Below are 15,821 nucleotides of genomic sequence, written 5' to 3'. Positions count from 1 at the left end.
GAATGGGCATCCTCTTACTTTAATCTCTCAACAATCTCTCAATGGGGGATCAAATGATTTCCCAAATATTGTACTTGAATGCTTCCAGGGATGGGAAATTCACCATTTATAAGTAAGCTCTTTAGTCCATAGATCTGCTACCTGACCCTTGAACAGGCAGCAGAATTATGCTAGTTCACCTGCTCATCTCTTGTGAACATATCTATTCTGACTCTTTCCAACATCTTTTGGAAACAGAGGTGTCATTGCTCTGGTTAACGTCCTTCAGAGGCTCCCATTCCTCTTAGGATCTAGACTACAGCCCCTACCATGGCCTAGTATCCTTGCTGATCTTTGCAGCCTCATCTCCTCCACTGTCCTCCACTCTAGGACCCTGTCATACAGATTCTGGCATTCTCTTCCTAGGCCAGTCTGTGTCTTCCCATGGCCCAAGTCTCTTTAGTGGTTAACTTCTATTTTTTTTTTTAATTTATTTATTCATGAGAGACACACAGACAGAGGCAGAGACAGAGGCAGAGGGAGAGCTTCCTAGCCCGAAGCAGCACTCGATCCCAGAACCCTGGGATCACGACCCGAGCCAAAGGCAGATGCTCAACCACTGAGCCACCCCAGTGCCCCTACGTGGTTAACTTTTGTTCATCCCTCCACCCCCCAGCATCATTTCCCTGATCCCCAAGTCTGAATCAGGTCCCTTGCTTATTCATGCCAACACTCTGGGCCTCCCCTTACTAACATCTGCCAACGCTGAAGTTCTTCACTCAAGCAATTCACTGTCTCCCCCAGTAGAAGCAAAGTTCATTAGGGTAGGGATCTGAGCTTGCTCTCTTGCATTCCCAGCATCTAGCAAAGAGGCCTGGCAGGTATTCAGTTGGAAGGATGGCTCGCTCCAGCGGGGCGGGCCACCACCTGAAAGGGTGTTAGACCTCTGGGACTTCATCAAAGGCAGACCCCCGAGCAAGCAAGCTACACGGCTAAGCCCTCCGAGCTGAGGGCATCCGTATGCGGGCCGGGTGCCCGGGGAGCCACCAGGGCAAGGACACCGCACAACTCTGGCTGGCACCCAGCTGCCACGTGGGAGAGGGGCACTCCGTCTTTGCGCCGCGGGACCTCAGTTTCCCTACCGGTTCCCCGCAGGGTCGACTGAGAACCGGCCTGCCTCTACCGCAGAAGATGCACGCCAGGCGCCGCAGGCTGGGGAGGTCTGAGCGGGCAGGAGCCGGCGAGGCCGCCGGTCCCGCGGAGGGCGCTCCAGGCCGGTCCTCCGGAGCAGTCGCGCGCCGCCGGGGTCCCTCTAGCGGCGCGGAGGCGGCGCGGTGCGAGTCGGGAAGGCGGCGGGCGGGCGCGGCCCTCGGCGGCGGCGGGCGCCATGGTGGGTGGCGAGGCAGCCGCCGCGGTAGAGGAGCTCGTTTCGGGGGTGCGGCAGGCTGCGGACTTCGCCGAGCAGTTCCGCTCCTACTCGGAGAGCGAGAAGCAATGGAAGGCCCGCATGGAATTCATCCTGCGCCACTTGCCCGACTACCGCGACCCTCCCGATGGCGGAGGCCGCCTGGACCAGCTGCTGTCCCTCTCCATGGTGTGGGCCAACCACCTCTTCCTGGGTTGCAGGTGCGAACCCCTGCGGGAGGGCTGACCCCGTCCTCCGCCTGCAGACCCGCAGCCCTCCCCTAGGGCTGCCTGCTGCCCAGGGCTGACCCCGCCCCCAGCCTCCAGCCGCACCGGCCCGGCCGATGGCAGATCCGCGCGCTCTTTGGAAAGACGATTAACCTCTCCGAGCCTCAGTTTCCGCCTTTGGAAAATGAGTTGTGATGGCTACAATATTAAAGAGTTAAAAAAAAAAAAAAAAAGAAAAGGCACCTAGTACAGGCTGCTGTTTAGCAAGAGCTCAATTTATGGTGGGCACCTAAATGCCAGTTATTTGTAGTATTTTTAGCTTAAAACATCACCTTTGTGAACTCCATTGTGTCTTTGCTCCTTCCTCCCATGTGGCAAACGTGCAGAGACAGAAACCGAGATTCCTTCCATGTCCATACGAAGAAGCTGAGAGAGGAGGTCTTCTGGCAGGATTGTGGATTTTACCGTTTATGGCAGCATGTAATATGTGGCCTTTGGCTTTTTCTCCCCACTCCCCAGTCTGCTGGACTCTTAGTAAGAGCCAGCCTTTGCCTCTCTGCTTTTCCTGTTGTGAAAATAACAGATGCCTTCAAAGTACTGTTTCTGAAAGTGCCCCCTCAAATGAAGGTGTCAAATCTTGAGGCTCCCACAATCTTCTGTTTGAGTGTCCCGGAATTGTGTTAGGACAGTAAGATGATTTGTCTTCGTCCTGATTTCTCTGCCCCTTATGACTGGCTGACTCTATCACGTGCTCCCTCCAACTCTTAGCCACTTGGTTTTGTTGTCAGATGTTGGCATTAATAGAACAGGATTTGGAGAAGCAGTGCCAAAGGCTTTTTCTCTATTTTTCTGGGTGCCCCTGGGAAATCCTAGTTAATGGGTTCCAAGATTAGGAAGGTGTCCGAAATTGGACAAAATGAAGAAATGATGTTGTTTACATTAGACCAAAATTCCGTGTTTAAAAAATAAAAAATTTTGGCCTTCATACCGTATCCACTAATATGTACTGCCAGATGTATAGTTGCCTCTATTTTTGCAGATCTTTTTTGTTTTGTAAATCTTGAAACACCTGCTCTATTGGCATTCCTACAGTCACTTCTGAATCCACAAGCCAGAAAAACGGTTTCCAACCTGCTGCTGAACATGTGGCCATTTCCCCTGTAGTATCGCATCAGAACTCTGAGAGTTGGAATAGCTGCAATTTCTTGTTAGCCCACAGAGACAAGTAATTCCTCCAGGGTTTTTGATTTTTTTTAAAAAAGATTTTATTTATTCATGAGAGACACACACACAGAGAGGGAGAGACACACAGGCAGAGGGAGAAGCAGGCTCCATGCAGGGAGCCCGATGTGAGACTCGATCCTGGAATTCCGAGATCATGCCCTGAGCCAAAGGCATATGCTCGACCACTGAGCCACCCAGGCATCCCTCCTCCAAGGTTTTTATCTAACTACTTTTTATTGTGCAGTTACAACAAAGACCTTTTAGACAAAGTGATGGAAATGGCTGATGGGATTGAAGTAGAAGACCTGCCACAGTTTACTACCCGAAGTGAATTAATGAAAAAGGTAAACAGGATTTCTAAGTGCATTTGAAATGATATAGAGTTAATGGCCTCTGCTTTTATGTTGATGTGTTAGAGCATATGTTTACTGCTCAAGGATCTAAGTCCTTTTATTAAATTTAAAAAAAAAATTTCCTGAAGTATAATTGATATACAATATTCTATTCATTTCAGATGTACATTATAGCGTTTTTATACATTACAAAATAATCTCTACTTATTGTCTAGTTACCCATCTGTCACCATACAAAGCTGTTACAGTATTACTGACTGGATCCTCTGCTATACATCATTTCCTCATGACTTGATTTATTTTATGATTGGAAGTTTGTAGGTCTTAATCTCCTTCACCTCTGTGCCCCGCCCCCCCCAATCTAGTAATCAACAGTTTCCTGTATCTATGAATTTGTTTTGTTTGTTCATTTGGGGTGTTTTTTGTTTTTTTATTTTTTAGATTCCACATGTAAGTGAAATCATACAGTATTTGTCTTCATTGGTCTTCATTTAGCATAATGCACTCTAGACCCACCCATGTTGTTGTAAATATCAAGATCTTTCATTGCCAAGTTGTATTCCATTATATATACATATGTATAACAGCACATTTTCTTTATCCGTTCATTTATCTGTGGACACTTAGGTGCCTTTTCACTTTTCTTTCTCTGTAAATGGTATAAACCTTTTCATAGCTAGATAACTAAATTATACATTGTTAGTGGAGTAATAGATAAATTCAGCCTCTAAGTTTCCTTTATGAACATTGTTTTGAGCTTTTTGCTTAATTTTTTTTTTTTTTTTTTTTTTTGCTTAATTTTTAATTTGTGGTGAGAGTGCTACAGTTTCCACTTACTAAAAAATCTTGTTGGTAACATTAATTCATCTTTACCCCAATGGGTAAGGACCTAATAAGACTTGTTTGGCCCATCTGACTTGCTGATGGGAATGTAGATGGAATAATGCCCACATACAGCTGTTCCCTGTTCTGTAGGACTTAGTCTGATCTGAGATTGAGGACTTTACATGGTGAGTTTATTGCCTGTGGAGCCTTGTATCTGGGTTCTGGTGCTAGAGCATTGGAGAGTGTGGTAGAAAGCAGCTCAGATGATGGTAGAAAGCTGGGCATCCCAATGGCTTTTCAAGATCCCCTAAGACCTGCTTTTTTTTTTTTTTAAGATTTTTATTTTAGAGCAAGCATGAGCAGTAGGGGGGCGGGGAGGGCAGAGAAAGAGGGAGATGAGTCTCCAACAGACTCCCTATTCAGTGCAGAGCCAGATGGAGGGCTCCGACCCAGGACCCTGAGATCAAGACCTGAGCCAAAGTCTGACACTTAACCGACTGAGCCACCCAGGTATCCCTAGACATGTTTTTTCTCATTTGCCTGGGCCTTTTCAGGCAGAATTAATTGCTTCCTCTCCCCCAAAGTTTGTTTCTTTTGCACTCTACCTAGGCCTCTAGGTTGTAAGCTTCTCGAGGGAAGAGATGGTGCCTAAAGTTTTAATCATGTCTCCAAAACCTAGTGTAGACTTATCTAAGAGCAGCTCAGAAAATGCTTACAAAATTGACCAGAACAAGAGAGTGAAAGGCTGCAGGCCCCTGTTTTATTTCTGTCCTCAGAAACATAGGTAAATCCTTTCCTCACTCCTGTTGGGTCTTGTTTAGGTAGGGTGTATAAAGAGGTTCCCTTCTGTATGGATATCAAGGAACTAATCAAAGCCTTAGCTTCCCAGAAAGTACTTCAGTCTCAAATAGTACACCCCACTTGATTTCAGATAGTTTTGCTAAAGAAAGTACTATTTAAAATCTGGATTTGGGGGATGCCTGGGTAGCTCAGTGGTTGAGTGTCTGCCTTTGGCTCAGGGCGTGATCCCGGAGTCCTGGGATTGAGTCCCACATCAGGCTCCTCCTGGGGAGCCTGCTTCTCCCTCTGCCTATGTCTTTGCCTCTCTCTCTGTATCTCTCATGAATAAGTAAAATCTTAAAAAAAAAAAAAAAAAATCTGGATTTGGGGTCAGGAATTGGAAGTTTGTGACTCTTTGGGTTGTCTCATGTAATACTTTAAAAAAATATCAGGGCAGTCCATCAGTGTCCCATAGTGGTGAGGTTCCTTAGGGCTCCGTCACAACTAGATAGTTGCTGGCTACCTGAGTGCACTCCACCAGGAGGGATAGGCAGGAGAAGAATGAGCTTTTACTTCCTAACTGCTTGTGGCAGATTCTTTCTTTGCTTTTTACTCCCAAGAGGTATTTTGACCTCCTTAAAACTTTTCTTTTTTTTTTTTTTTTTAAAGATTTTATTTATTTATTCATGAGAGACATAGAGATAGAGGCAGAGACATAGGCAAAGGGAGGAGAAGCAGGCTCCATGTAGGAAGCCCGATGCAGGACTCCATCCCCAGGACTCCGGGATCATACCCTGAGCTAAAGGCAGATGCTCAACCGCTGAGCCACCCAGGCATTCCCAAAACTTTTTTCAAATCAATTTTTTTGTTGTACTTCTCTTTTTTAAAGATTTTATTTGAGAGAGAGAATGACTGGGAGGGAGGGCCAGAGGGAGAGAGAGACAGATTCCCCCCTGAGCAAGGAGCCCAATGTGGGGCTTGATCCAAAGACCCTGGGATCATGACCTGAGCCAAAGGCAGACACCTAATCGACTGAGCCACCCAGGCACCCCTGTACTTCTGTCTTGTAAATAGCTGTAGTCTTTCTAGTTATGCTGGAATATTAGAGATATTAGAGATAAACCCTTCATGGTGTTTGAATCGCAGACCAGGGGAGACTAAGACTTTGTAATTGATAGGTATGTCCATAGACCAATGTGAAGAAAATATATGTATGTATGTTGGGCCAGGGTGTTTCTCTAATCTGTTAATTGTAAATTAATTTTGTAACTTTGCCAGTTTTTAAGACTCTTCTAGATTTCTAGATACTTCAATCCTGAGAAGGAATCTTCTGACGCATGTGCCATGACAGACTTGTGTGGTGTGGAAGGCTGTCCCTTCTCCATTGAAGGCCACCCTGGGAGGCCACTGGAAAGATTCATGGGAACTTCCCAGCAGTTCTTTTGTTTCTTGCCTGAAGTTTTTGCATGTAATAGAGGCTGGCGAACATTAAGCAACATTGCCAGCCCTCATACCAAGAAAAAAAAAAAGAAAAAAAAAACCTTGATAGTGAGCCATGCACCTGAAAGTGTCTGTCGTAGTTCTGCCTGGAATAGATCTCTAGCTCTAAAATTAGAGTTTAGGTGGGTCTTAATGCTAGCTAGCAAGTAGAAATGAGTCATCTGGTATCGTTAGCATCTTGAGACTGGACAGTGAAGGTAACTTAGGACATAATTTCTTTAAAAAAAAGTATAAATATATTTAAAAAAAAGTATATATATATTTTTCTGTAGTTTTGAGGCAAATAAATCTTTGTAGTCTATCCAACTCTTTATTTTTTTTGATCTAAGAAATGAGCATTGTTCTCTGACAGGTGGTATTTATCAAGCAGTTGCAGTGTATGATTTTTCTATGGATTCAAATTCATTGAGCAAACAATCTCAGTTATCTATCTCAGTCATCCCTAGACACCTACGAGGAGCCTTTGTGGTGGACCAGCTTTACCCACTAGCAAACAGTAACAGCAGCAGCTCACTCAGGAAGGGTGTCATTACTACGACTGTCAGAGTTAATATTTCCAAGCCATTGTCTTAAGGAGAAAAAGAGGAATGATTAACTAGAAAGCTATCATTATTGGCTCACAGAAAGAATTTGTTAACTTACTTTCTTGGCCCATTTTTCCTGAGAACATTTTTATCCAACAAGAAAAATGGCAGTATGGAAAGTGACTGAATATGAAATGTGAATGAGAAGGTAGGAAAACAAGCATACTTGCATTTCAATAAGTTCTTTTCTGTGCACTGTGTCCAGTCTTGGCAAGGTCTAAGGTAATGGAATAGCCACTCCCTTGGTCAAAGATTTTAAGGCAGCAGTATTTGTATTAAAACAAATACAGCCTGTCAGATTAGTGGAGCTACCTTTTCCCTTTATCCACTAGAAAGAGAAAAAGCTAGAAAATGTATCTGACCCCATATGCAGTCTGTTACCTGGTGCCCAGGATGAGTAAGTCACATGCCAACACCTTGTGTCAAAGACCATACTTGGAGCAGCCAAAGCTGTGGCAGCTTCTGTGCTGCTGTAGTCTTGGTCTGTCCTGTGGGAAATCTGAAAGATGTCTTAGGGGATTTTCTTTTCCTTTGGAGTAATGATGGTTTCCTTAGGTGATACTGCATTCTCCTAAAAGGGGAAAGACATTTTACATTTTCTTTTTCCTGAGGAATTTTGCTTTTTCATTGCTCAAAAAGACTGGAGTGACAGGCTTAGCTAGGAAATAGGTCATACCTTGAAAACTCTGATTACTAAAAAGACTCTCAGATTGATTCACTTCCACTGCTAAATGTTAAGGAAATCCATTCAAATACAAGGTGACAGCCAACCATGATTTCTTCACACCCAGCTTAGAAGTTGTCTAAAGCCAAGTTTAAATTTACCAAAGGTGCTAGAGAGCACCCAGAAAGAATAGATCTGTTTCAGTTCGCCACTATTTGAAGACATGCGTTTACAGTTTCTAATAGTGTGAAATCCAGAAATACATAACCTTCACATCTCCTAAATATCCTGAGTCAGTGTGAAATCTTGTGAATTACTACCTGGATTCAACTGATTTTAATTTAGAACAGTAAGTGTTTGTGTGATTCTGCTTTTAGAACCCTTCACTGAAGAGCATGCCATGAAGAAAGTTATATTTTAGGTATTTCTGTTATCACTTTAAATTGTGAACATTTATAGATCACAGGTGTCAAGACAAAAATTAGGCTTTAGCTTCCAAATGGATAGTATGTTAAAATGTTTTGTTGAATTTTCTGTATGTAATAAAATAAGTTCTGAGTTTACTTTCCATCTGAGTAGTACATAAATATTATATCACTGCTGTGTTTTAATTTATAAATTTGATTTGCTGGACTACATGGCAAAATAACCTTTTCTCTTTTTTCCCCAGCATCAAAGTTAAGGCAGAAGATTCATCACATTTTTCAACATCAGCTACAGGCTCAGGAAGGAGGTGGGGATGAATGTGACATTGACCACAGGAGCTCTCATAAGATCCCTGATATTTCCAGCATGTAGGAACAAGGCAGTTGGAATGACAATCTTGTCTAGATTGTAGTTTTAAAAGGTCTCATGCTTCTAGTAGCTATCATTGTAAAAGTGTGCATGGATATTTATGTATTTATAAATCATGCCCTTTTTAAAAAATTTTTTGAATGTCGAACTTTTTGTTAAAAATGCCTATTTTTTTATGTTGTAATAACTGCAGGTAATGAATTTTATAATTTGAATTTTTTTAATAATGTATCTTCAAGTCTGATTCTGTTTTATGGTCTTTTTCTCCTTGCACTGAGGCAAACCGGCTCTTATTATATTCCTTTCTGAAGTTTATCCCATCTTTTTTTCAAGAATCAAGTCATAGGCCTCAGGTACCTACCAGCTCATGGGGAGAGGCAGTTTTGGAAAGGCATCTGGCCATATTTTAAAATGGACACCAGAGGGCAGCCCAGATGGCTCAGTGGTTTAGCACTGCTTGTAGCCCAGGGCATGATCCTGGAGACTGAGTCCCACATCAGGCTCCCTGCATGGAGCCTGCTTCTCCCTCTGCCTGTGTCTCTGTGTGTCTCTCATGAATAAATAAATAAAATCTTAAAAAAATGGACACCAGAAGCCACAGCTTAGTCCAGGCAGCCAGCTGATTTATAGAATCTCTAGAGGTCTCCCAGGCAGCTGAGTAAAGCCCACATTCTCTTTTTATGGAGGGAGCCTGAAGATTTGGTCTTCTAGACTTGAGGAGTTTGCCTTGCATATAGCCCCTGAAGAAATACCTGTTTAGTACAATGTTATTTTGCTCTGAAATTCTCACAGTAATTTTCCCCTTTTAGTTAATTTTCTCTTTATCCCTCCTCTTCCACTCACATTCATTATTTTTTAAGATTTTTAAGTAATCTCTTCACTCAAGTTGGGGCTCAGACTTACAACCTTGAGATCAAGAGTTGCCATGCTTTACCAACTGAGCTAGCCAGGAGCCCTCTATTTCTTACTTAATACTCACCATTAAGAACTTACCTCCAGGAGGAAAAAAAAAAAAAAAAGAAAAAAGAAATTACCTCCAGGCATAATTACTGAGGGAAGGACTTCATTTGGGGTCAGCAATATAACAATCACAGCAGGATTCACTCATCACTGAGCTTGGTATTGGGGATAATAGTGAATAAGACAGTGCCCCAGTCTTAGCTTAACCAACAGTAAACCGAGATAATTAAAAAACCAGAAATGCTGACGAGGAGAGCTGGCTGTGGGAGCATGTTGCCTGAGAACAGACGAGTGGCATGACTCACCCATCGCTCAAGCCTAAGGCCAGGCATCACACCTTGGATGGGTCACATCTCTGCAGTTTCTGGCTCTAATCTGTAGTGATCACTGGAGTGGACCAAGTGAGGTCAAGGTCTCTGATATAACCTTGGACAAGTGACTTCTTTCCCTAGCTTTACCTGGGAAATGGAGATCATAAAAATACCTAGCACAAAGAGCTGTGGCAAAGACAATGATGTTGCAGGGCTATGCCAGTGCTCAGTGAGCCTGAGACTCTTCCTCACATGCACCCTAGCCTCTTTCTCTTTTGGTCACCTATACAAATTTGTGAGGCTTAAAAACCGTATTACAAGTTGGGAAATACAAGAGAGGCGGTGTGAGAGCATCTTTTCTGTTCAAGACTTAAGTCTCAAGACCTTGTAAGAAGCAAGTACTAACAGTACAGTTTAGGGTGCTCAGTTAACCATGATACCCTTTTATGTTACCCAGAATTTTAAAATTTTTTTTTTTTTTTTTACAATATTCATTAGAGTCTATAGCCCACCTGATGAGTTCTGTACCTTTGCAGAGGCACGGATTTTCCCCTGCCCATCCTGAGGCTTTGCTATTTGTAGTAAACGGCACTGAAAATACATTGTCACATCTGAAATGAGATTTATATTATTCTAAATGTCAGGTAATTCTGTGTTTCTCTGTTCTTCGCTCTAAAGTCTCTGCTGGGTATTCTTGTCTGGAAAGAGCCTGTCAACTTCTGGAGTCTGAAGACTACGGTCTAAGTATATCATCTAGTCATGGCTCTCATCGTTGACTAGTTCAGGGACACCTTTTGGTTCTGTAGGACTAAACACAGATCTTTAAGAGGCAAGAGTTTTAGAACTTAAACAGTCATGGAAATTGCTTCCTTTAATGAATGCTGAATGCACAACAAGAAAACTGCCTTCATGGAGATTATAGATGTGTGTGTGTGTGTATATACACGCATATTTATATAAATAAATGTTACAAAATATATATTACATATACATAATATATATTATGTAAAAATTATATGTTACATAAACTCTGGGGGAAGAAAAAAATCTCTCTGGGCTTTTCATTAAAATAAATACGTAGCAAGCACGTTAAAGAGCCTATTTATTGATTAAGTGAAAAGCAAGCCAGACAAGATTCTGTTTCTTCCCCAAAGTTTACTCTGTCCCTTCCAAATTAGGACTTCCAGGTCTAGGGGTGGCAGTGTGTGTTGGCTACCCTTTCTCATTTTGGTTGTTTTTCTCACGATGCCAGCAGTAGGGACAGAGTTCTTTGCATATGTGCTCTTGTCAGGGAGGTCGGTCGGCCTGAAGCCTTGCCCACAGACAGGAGGACCAGCTGAAGAAGTGGGGGTAACAAAATATATCATCTGAAGGACACCTGGGTGGCTCAGTGGTTGAGTGTCTGGCTTCGGCTCAGGTCATGGTCCCAGGGTCCTGGGATCGAGTCCCACATTGGGTTTCCTGCATGGAGCCTGCTTCTCCCTCTGCCTCTATCTCTGCCTCTCTCTGTCTCTCATGAATAAATAAAATCTTAAAACACACACACACACACACACACATCATCTGAACAGACTCCCTTAGGAATCAAGAAAGAAAGATTGATACTATGAAGTTCCCTTTAGAAGGAACTATAAATTAGCTTAACATATCCTAGTCACAGGCATGTGAACCAGAACTTTCTTCCTTGACAGTACTGTCAAGCAAGGATGGGTGGCTCTTTAGAAATAATCCAAGTGGAAGCAGGCTCCATGCGGGGAGCCTCACGTGGGACTGGAATACTGGGTCTCCAGGATCACGCCCTGGACTGAAGGCGGTGCTAAACCGCTGAGCCACTCGGGCTGCCCTGTTAGGGCATCTTGAGGCAGGTCTTGGTCGTCCTGGCTTAGTGAAAGGGCAATTAACAGTTCAACCTTGAACTCTTAGGCCTGTTGATTACTAAAGCCTTTGCTTTGCTGTGAATCCTAGGACCAGAATCTCACTGCTTAGGCTGCATTTCCTTTCTCTTTGACATCTTCTCATATTAAGAATATCTAACTGAACCTAGATGTGAACTGGCAGAGAATTTCTTCCTGATTTACTTCACCTCAGTGTAAGGATCTTCAAAGTGTGTGTGTGGGGGATGATCCTTTTAACTTTTTTTTTTTTAAGATTTTATTTATTCATGAGAGACACACAGAGAGAGAGAGAGGCAGAGACACAGGCAGAGGGAGAAGCAGGCTCCATGCAGGGAGCCCGACATGGGACTCGATCCCGGGACTCCAGGATCACACCCTGGGCTAGGCGCTAAACCGCTGAGCCACCAGGGCTGCCCTCATCCTTTTAACTTTGATCTTTATTGGAGGATTCAGTGGAAAATTTCCTTTTTAAGTACCTGGCATTTAGTGAGCTGTCCCTGCTTCATTCCAACCCTTCTCTCCCTTTGAGGCCAAGTGGGGAAAACACAACATGTTTTAAATAACAAACTTACACAGAAGAAAAATGAGCAGCCACAATAAGCCCCACAAGACCAGGCTCCATCCCCAGGGCTGCAGAAGGGCAGATCACTTCAGTTCCAGTTGTGGAGTAGGGCTGAACATGAATTGGCACCCATTAAGTACTATGTAGTTACGCTGACAAAATGAATGCCAGCAGGCCCTGAACGATGTAGACTCAATCAAATGCCTGGCAGTCCTGGAGAGGGAGGTAGAAGCAGAACCTCTGGGATGAGGAGAGAGGGTCAGCAGATGGCCAGAGCTTACAGGTCCACCGCAGTTCTCCTCTAACACTAGGCACCTTGGAACCCCTGTACCACCTGGATCTAGGGTCTGGGGCTTGCAAAGGCAGAGGATATGCTCCTTTCTCCATGAACATGGCCTTTGCCCTATAACCGGCTGCACTGCAGATTGCCCAAGTCTCACCGTGTAAATCGATGAGACTGTACCACTTGGTGTGAGTTGTGGGCCCCAGATGACTGGGAACACTTGGGCTTGGACTATCACCTACAGTCCCACTTCCCCTTAAACCAGTTGTTTTCAACTTCTCAGGTGGCAAGACAATGACTCATGCTTCCTTCTACTTTTGCGTTTACCAAATTATTTTTTATGACTACTTTTCTTTTATAACAAAACCCAGAAACCTGCTAATCAGTGTCTCCAGAGGATTTGGAGCTAGGATCCTGGATGTTCTCTGCTGTCCTACTGGCCTCCTGCCCAGGCCTGTGCACGTATTTCCAGAGGCTACCTGAAAAGGAGGTTCCTTTTATTTGGATTTATATTCCGATCTTTGGAACTGTACTTGTATTGTTGCTCTTATAACCTGATCTGTCACACTTGGTCTTGAGAGAGTGCCCTGAGGACTGTGCTATTCTCGAGCTGCTCTGTGCAAAGGAATATGTAGCCCATCAAAGAACCAACGTGTAAGGGCTAATAAAAGCCAGGGAGGGGAACTGTCTCCCTGGACAGATGGGTTCATCAATCTCTTGCTGGCTTGCAAAAGATCCCTTGTACTCATCCCTGGGATCGACACTGTCTTCCTTCTAAAGGCAACCTTCCAACTGTTCTGAGGAGTCTCGACCTGAAACCAGATTCAGGTGCTTGTGCCGGTACAGGCTTATAACCACAGCCCACTAAAACAGCAAGATTACTAATCCAGCTTTTATTTGGAGGTGATATTCCAAGCCTTTGGCCTTAGCTGACATGGGCTGGAATCTGATTTCTTTTCTTATTCTCTGCCCAGGATATTACCAGGACAAGAAGCTTCCAGTTTCTTGTGGTCTTTATACTCACAACTACCACAGTAACATAAAATCTCCCAACTCAGTTTTGTAAAATGACTATACAGAGGCCAAAGAGGTATAAACCTCTCTGCATTTGGCATTCTCTTATTCAGGAGTGCAGCCAGTCCAATTCAGTTGGTGGGCGGTGCTATTCTTGGCCAAAGGCCTGGTTCGTAAAGGGGGAAGGGAAAGGGCAACTTACACCTTCGGCTGTAGACAGGAAGCAGCATTAAGAGGTCTGCCTTAAGTGCTCTTAATGTTTGCATTTTGGCAGCCTTCAAGACACCACAGAAACCCTCCTGCATCCCAGAAGACTGACAACTAAATGGTAAAGGTTGATGGACCCTGAGGAGATCCTTTTAGAGATAAGCTCTGATCCTCTCTAGAAAAGTACCCAACCCAGCAGCTTTAAGGATCCCAGTCTTCCAGGTAAGACTTTATTTAGATGGCTAAAAACATCTTTCCGCAAAACACTGCAGAAGCATCATACTTGTAAACCAAGACTGTCACCATATAAAGACTTCTCTAACCAGCTAAAAAGTTATTTGCTTTGTCAGCAGAGTACATTCTCTCTAGTCTTTTCAAACATATTATTCTACAAGTGACTGATAAAAGCATCATGTGGCCAAGCTTTACCACTCAACTCAGTGGCAGTTCCTGAAAGCCCACACAGGCTTTTCACCCAGCCTGAATCCTCCATATGCCAACGAGGAAGCTTGGAGCCCTTCTTTCCAGGGTTCTTGATTTCAACTGGCAAGGAGCTCACGTTGCTGAGCTTGAGGTGGTCATATACTCAAAAAGGTTTATGCAAGGCACAGCTCATTTGGTCTTCCTGGCCCAACTAAAAAAAAGTCCTAGCCCATGCTATGAATAGGAGATGTAAAAACCTCAAGACATTATTAAAACCGTTTTAAACCAATGCAGCTGGGGGAAGGGAGAGGTAGGAAAATTACTGAAAGAGGAATGGCACACACACTTCTATCTTCTTTTTCAAAGATAGAGAAGTAAACAATAAAACTTTGTTTCTAATCTCTCTTCTCTGTCATACACTTGAACTAAAGATAACTAATCTTTTTACTCCTATCGGACAGATGCTGTTTTTTTCCTAACTAGATGGGAACTGAAGTAACAGGGCTACCCTTGGCACAAGGCCCTTGCTCTTTGGACAATTTCATTTACCTTTAAAGCTTTCCAACTACTGACTTTTCTATTTACATAATAATCCCCACATAACTGAGATTCCCTTGGGACTCTGCATTATACTAAATGCAAGAAGAAAGGAATTGTAATAAATACCATGGAGACCTAAAAAGTTGATCCCTATCTCTTAAAACCTGGGAGAACTTAGAGCTCAAAATATCTTAGACATCACTCTAAATTGTACTTTATGAGTCCCAGGGTTCTTTCTTAGGAGTACTAAGTGAATCAATGAAGTAGACAGGTACTTTGTTTACTGAGCAGAAAATACAGTTATTAAATAAGGCACCTTTAATAGCTTTTTTCCCCACTATCTTCCACCTACAGGAATAAGACTTTTTAGATCAGTTTTAGAAGTTATTCGTGGAACTTTTATTGGTGTGGGGACTGGTACTGACTGAAGGATGAAGGGGAAAAAATGTGGTTTATAGAAAAGTCATAGGTCTTTTATATCAGAGACTAGAAAGTGTTCCTATATGCAAAACAAAAATGAAGAGGGAGAAAATGGTGGTCGAGAAAATGTCTTCACTGGGTAGATACCAGTCTGTACCCAAGTCTAAACTCAAGTATTTTTAAAAATGGGAGGGCATTTTAAAGTCTATTAGACTTTAAATAATTAGACTAATAGATTAGTATTTTTAAAAACAGGAGGACATATTAAAGTCTAATAGATTTTCTAAAACAGAACTCAATCCCTTAATATCTCTTAAGGAATAGTCTACTTCTTGGCTAAAAGACCAGATTGCCCAGATACAAATCTCAGCTCTATCACTTGCTAGCTTGATCTTGAGCAAGTCACTTAATCTGTCTGTACACTACACTCATCTGTAATATAACTGTACCAACCTCACAGGATTACCGTGTGTCTGAAATGTGGTCATATACGTTAAAGTGATTCGAATAGTGCCATGTGCACAGAGCATTCTATGTTAGTACTACTGCAGAGAAAATGCACCACAAATGCATTTAAACTTTAGCATGAATCCAGCTTCATACCAAAATAAGTTGTTAACTTAGTTCTAGCCTCCTGCTATGCCACACATTTAGAAGATTTACCTAGTTTAAAATTAAACCTTTTTAGTACGGTATAACCTTGTAAATTAAAGGTTTACATCTAGTACTTAACTAAAGAAACAGGAATCTGTTCCAAAGCTGAAGAAAAAAATGGAGGAGTAATTGGGAGAGGAATATTCCTAAGAATTTTCTCCAGTGGGAATGTGAACTAGGTGGTTTTAGGTGTTGAATTTAGGACCTAGAGCTCAG

The 15,821-nt window shown here is 42.9% G+C and overlaps 1 protein-coding gene and 1 long non-coding RNA gene across 4 annotated transcripts in view; one reads left to right on the top strand and one right to left on the bottom strand.

The window, feature by feature from the left end:
• LOC102156670 overlaps positions 1–11,092 on the bottom strand; it is a 35,858-nt gene extending 24,766 nt beyond the window's left edge. Inside the window, exons 1-2 of one of the 2 annotated variants that reach the window (XR_005366685.1) lie at positions 10,136–11,092; positions 7,259–7,448 (exon numbers count right to left, since the gene is read on the bottom strand). This is a non-coding gene — a long non-coding RNA (uncharacterized LOC102156670). Of the gene's footprint in view, positions 1–7,258; positions 7,449–10,119 lie in introns of both variants that reach the window. The other variant, XR_005366684.1, reaches the window with a different exon arrangement.
• Positions 1,319–9,355, top strand: CDKN2AIPNL (CDKN2A interacting protein N-terminal like). Of its 2 annotated transcripts, XM_038552183.1 has the most exons (3): positions 1,320–1,605; positions 3,080–3,179; positions 8,212–9,355. In XM_038552183.1, the coding sequence occupies exons 1-3, from the start codon at positions 1,367–1,369 to the stop codon at positions 8,221–8,223; spliced, it is 351 nt and encodes a 116-aa protein (XP_038408111.1). In that variant the 5' UTR covers positions 1,320–1,366; the 3' UTR covers positions 8,224–9,355. The 2 variants fall into 2 exon arrangements, with proteins under 2 accessions (XP_038408112.1, XP_038408111.1); XM_038552184.1 differs by lacking the exon at positions 3,080–3,179 and having other exon boundaries at positions 1,319–1,605.
• Positions 11,093–15,821: the final 4,729 nt, after the last annotated feature.

The sequence above is a fragment of the Canis lupus genome, chromosome 11 (assembly GCF_011100685.1).
Source record: "Canis lupus familiaris isolate Mischka breed German Shepherd chromosome 11, alternate assembly UU_Cfam_GSD_1.0, whole genome shotgun sequence".
NCBI lineage: Eukaryota > Metazoa > Chordata > Mammalia > Carnivora > Canidae > Canis > Canis lupus.
Note: the sequence above shows the minus strand (reverse complement) of the source record. Positions and strands in the feature narration are given on the sequence as shown.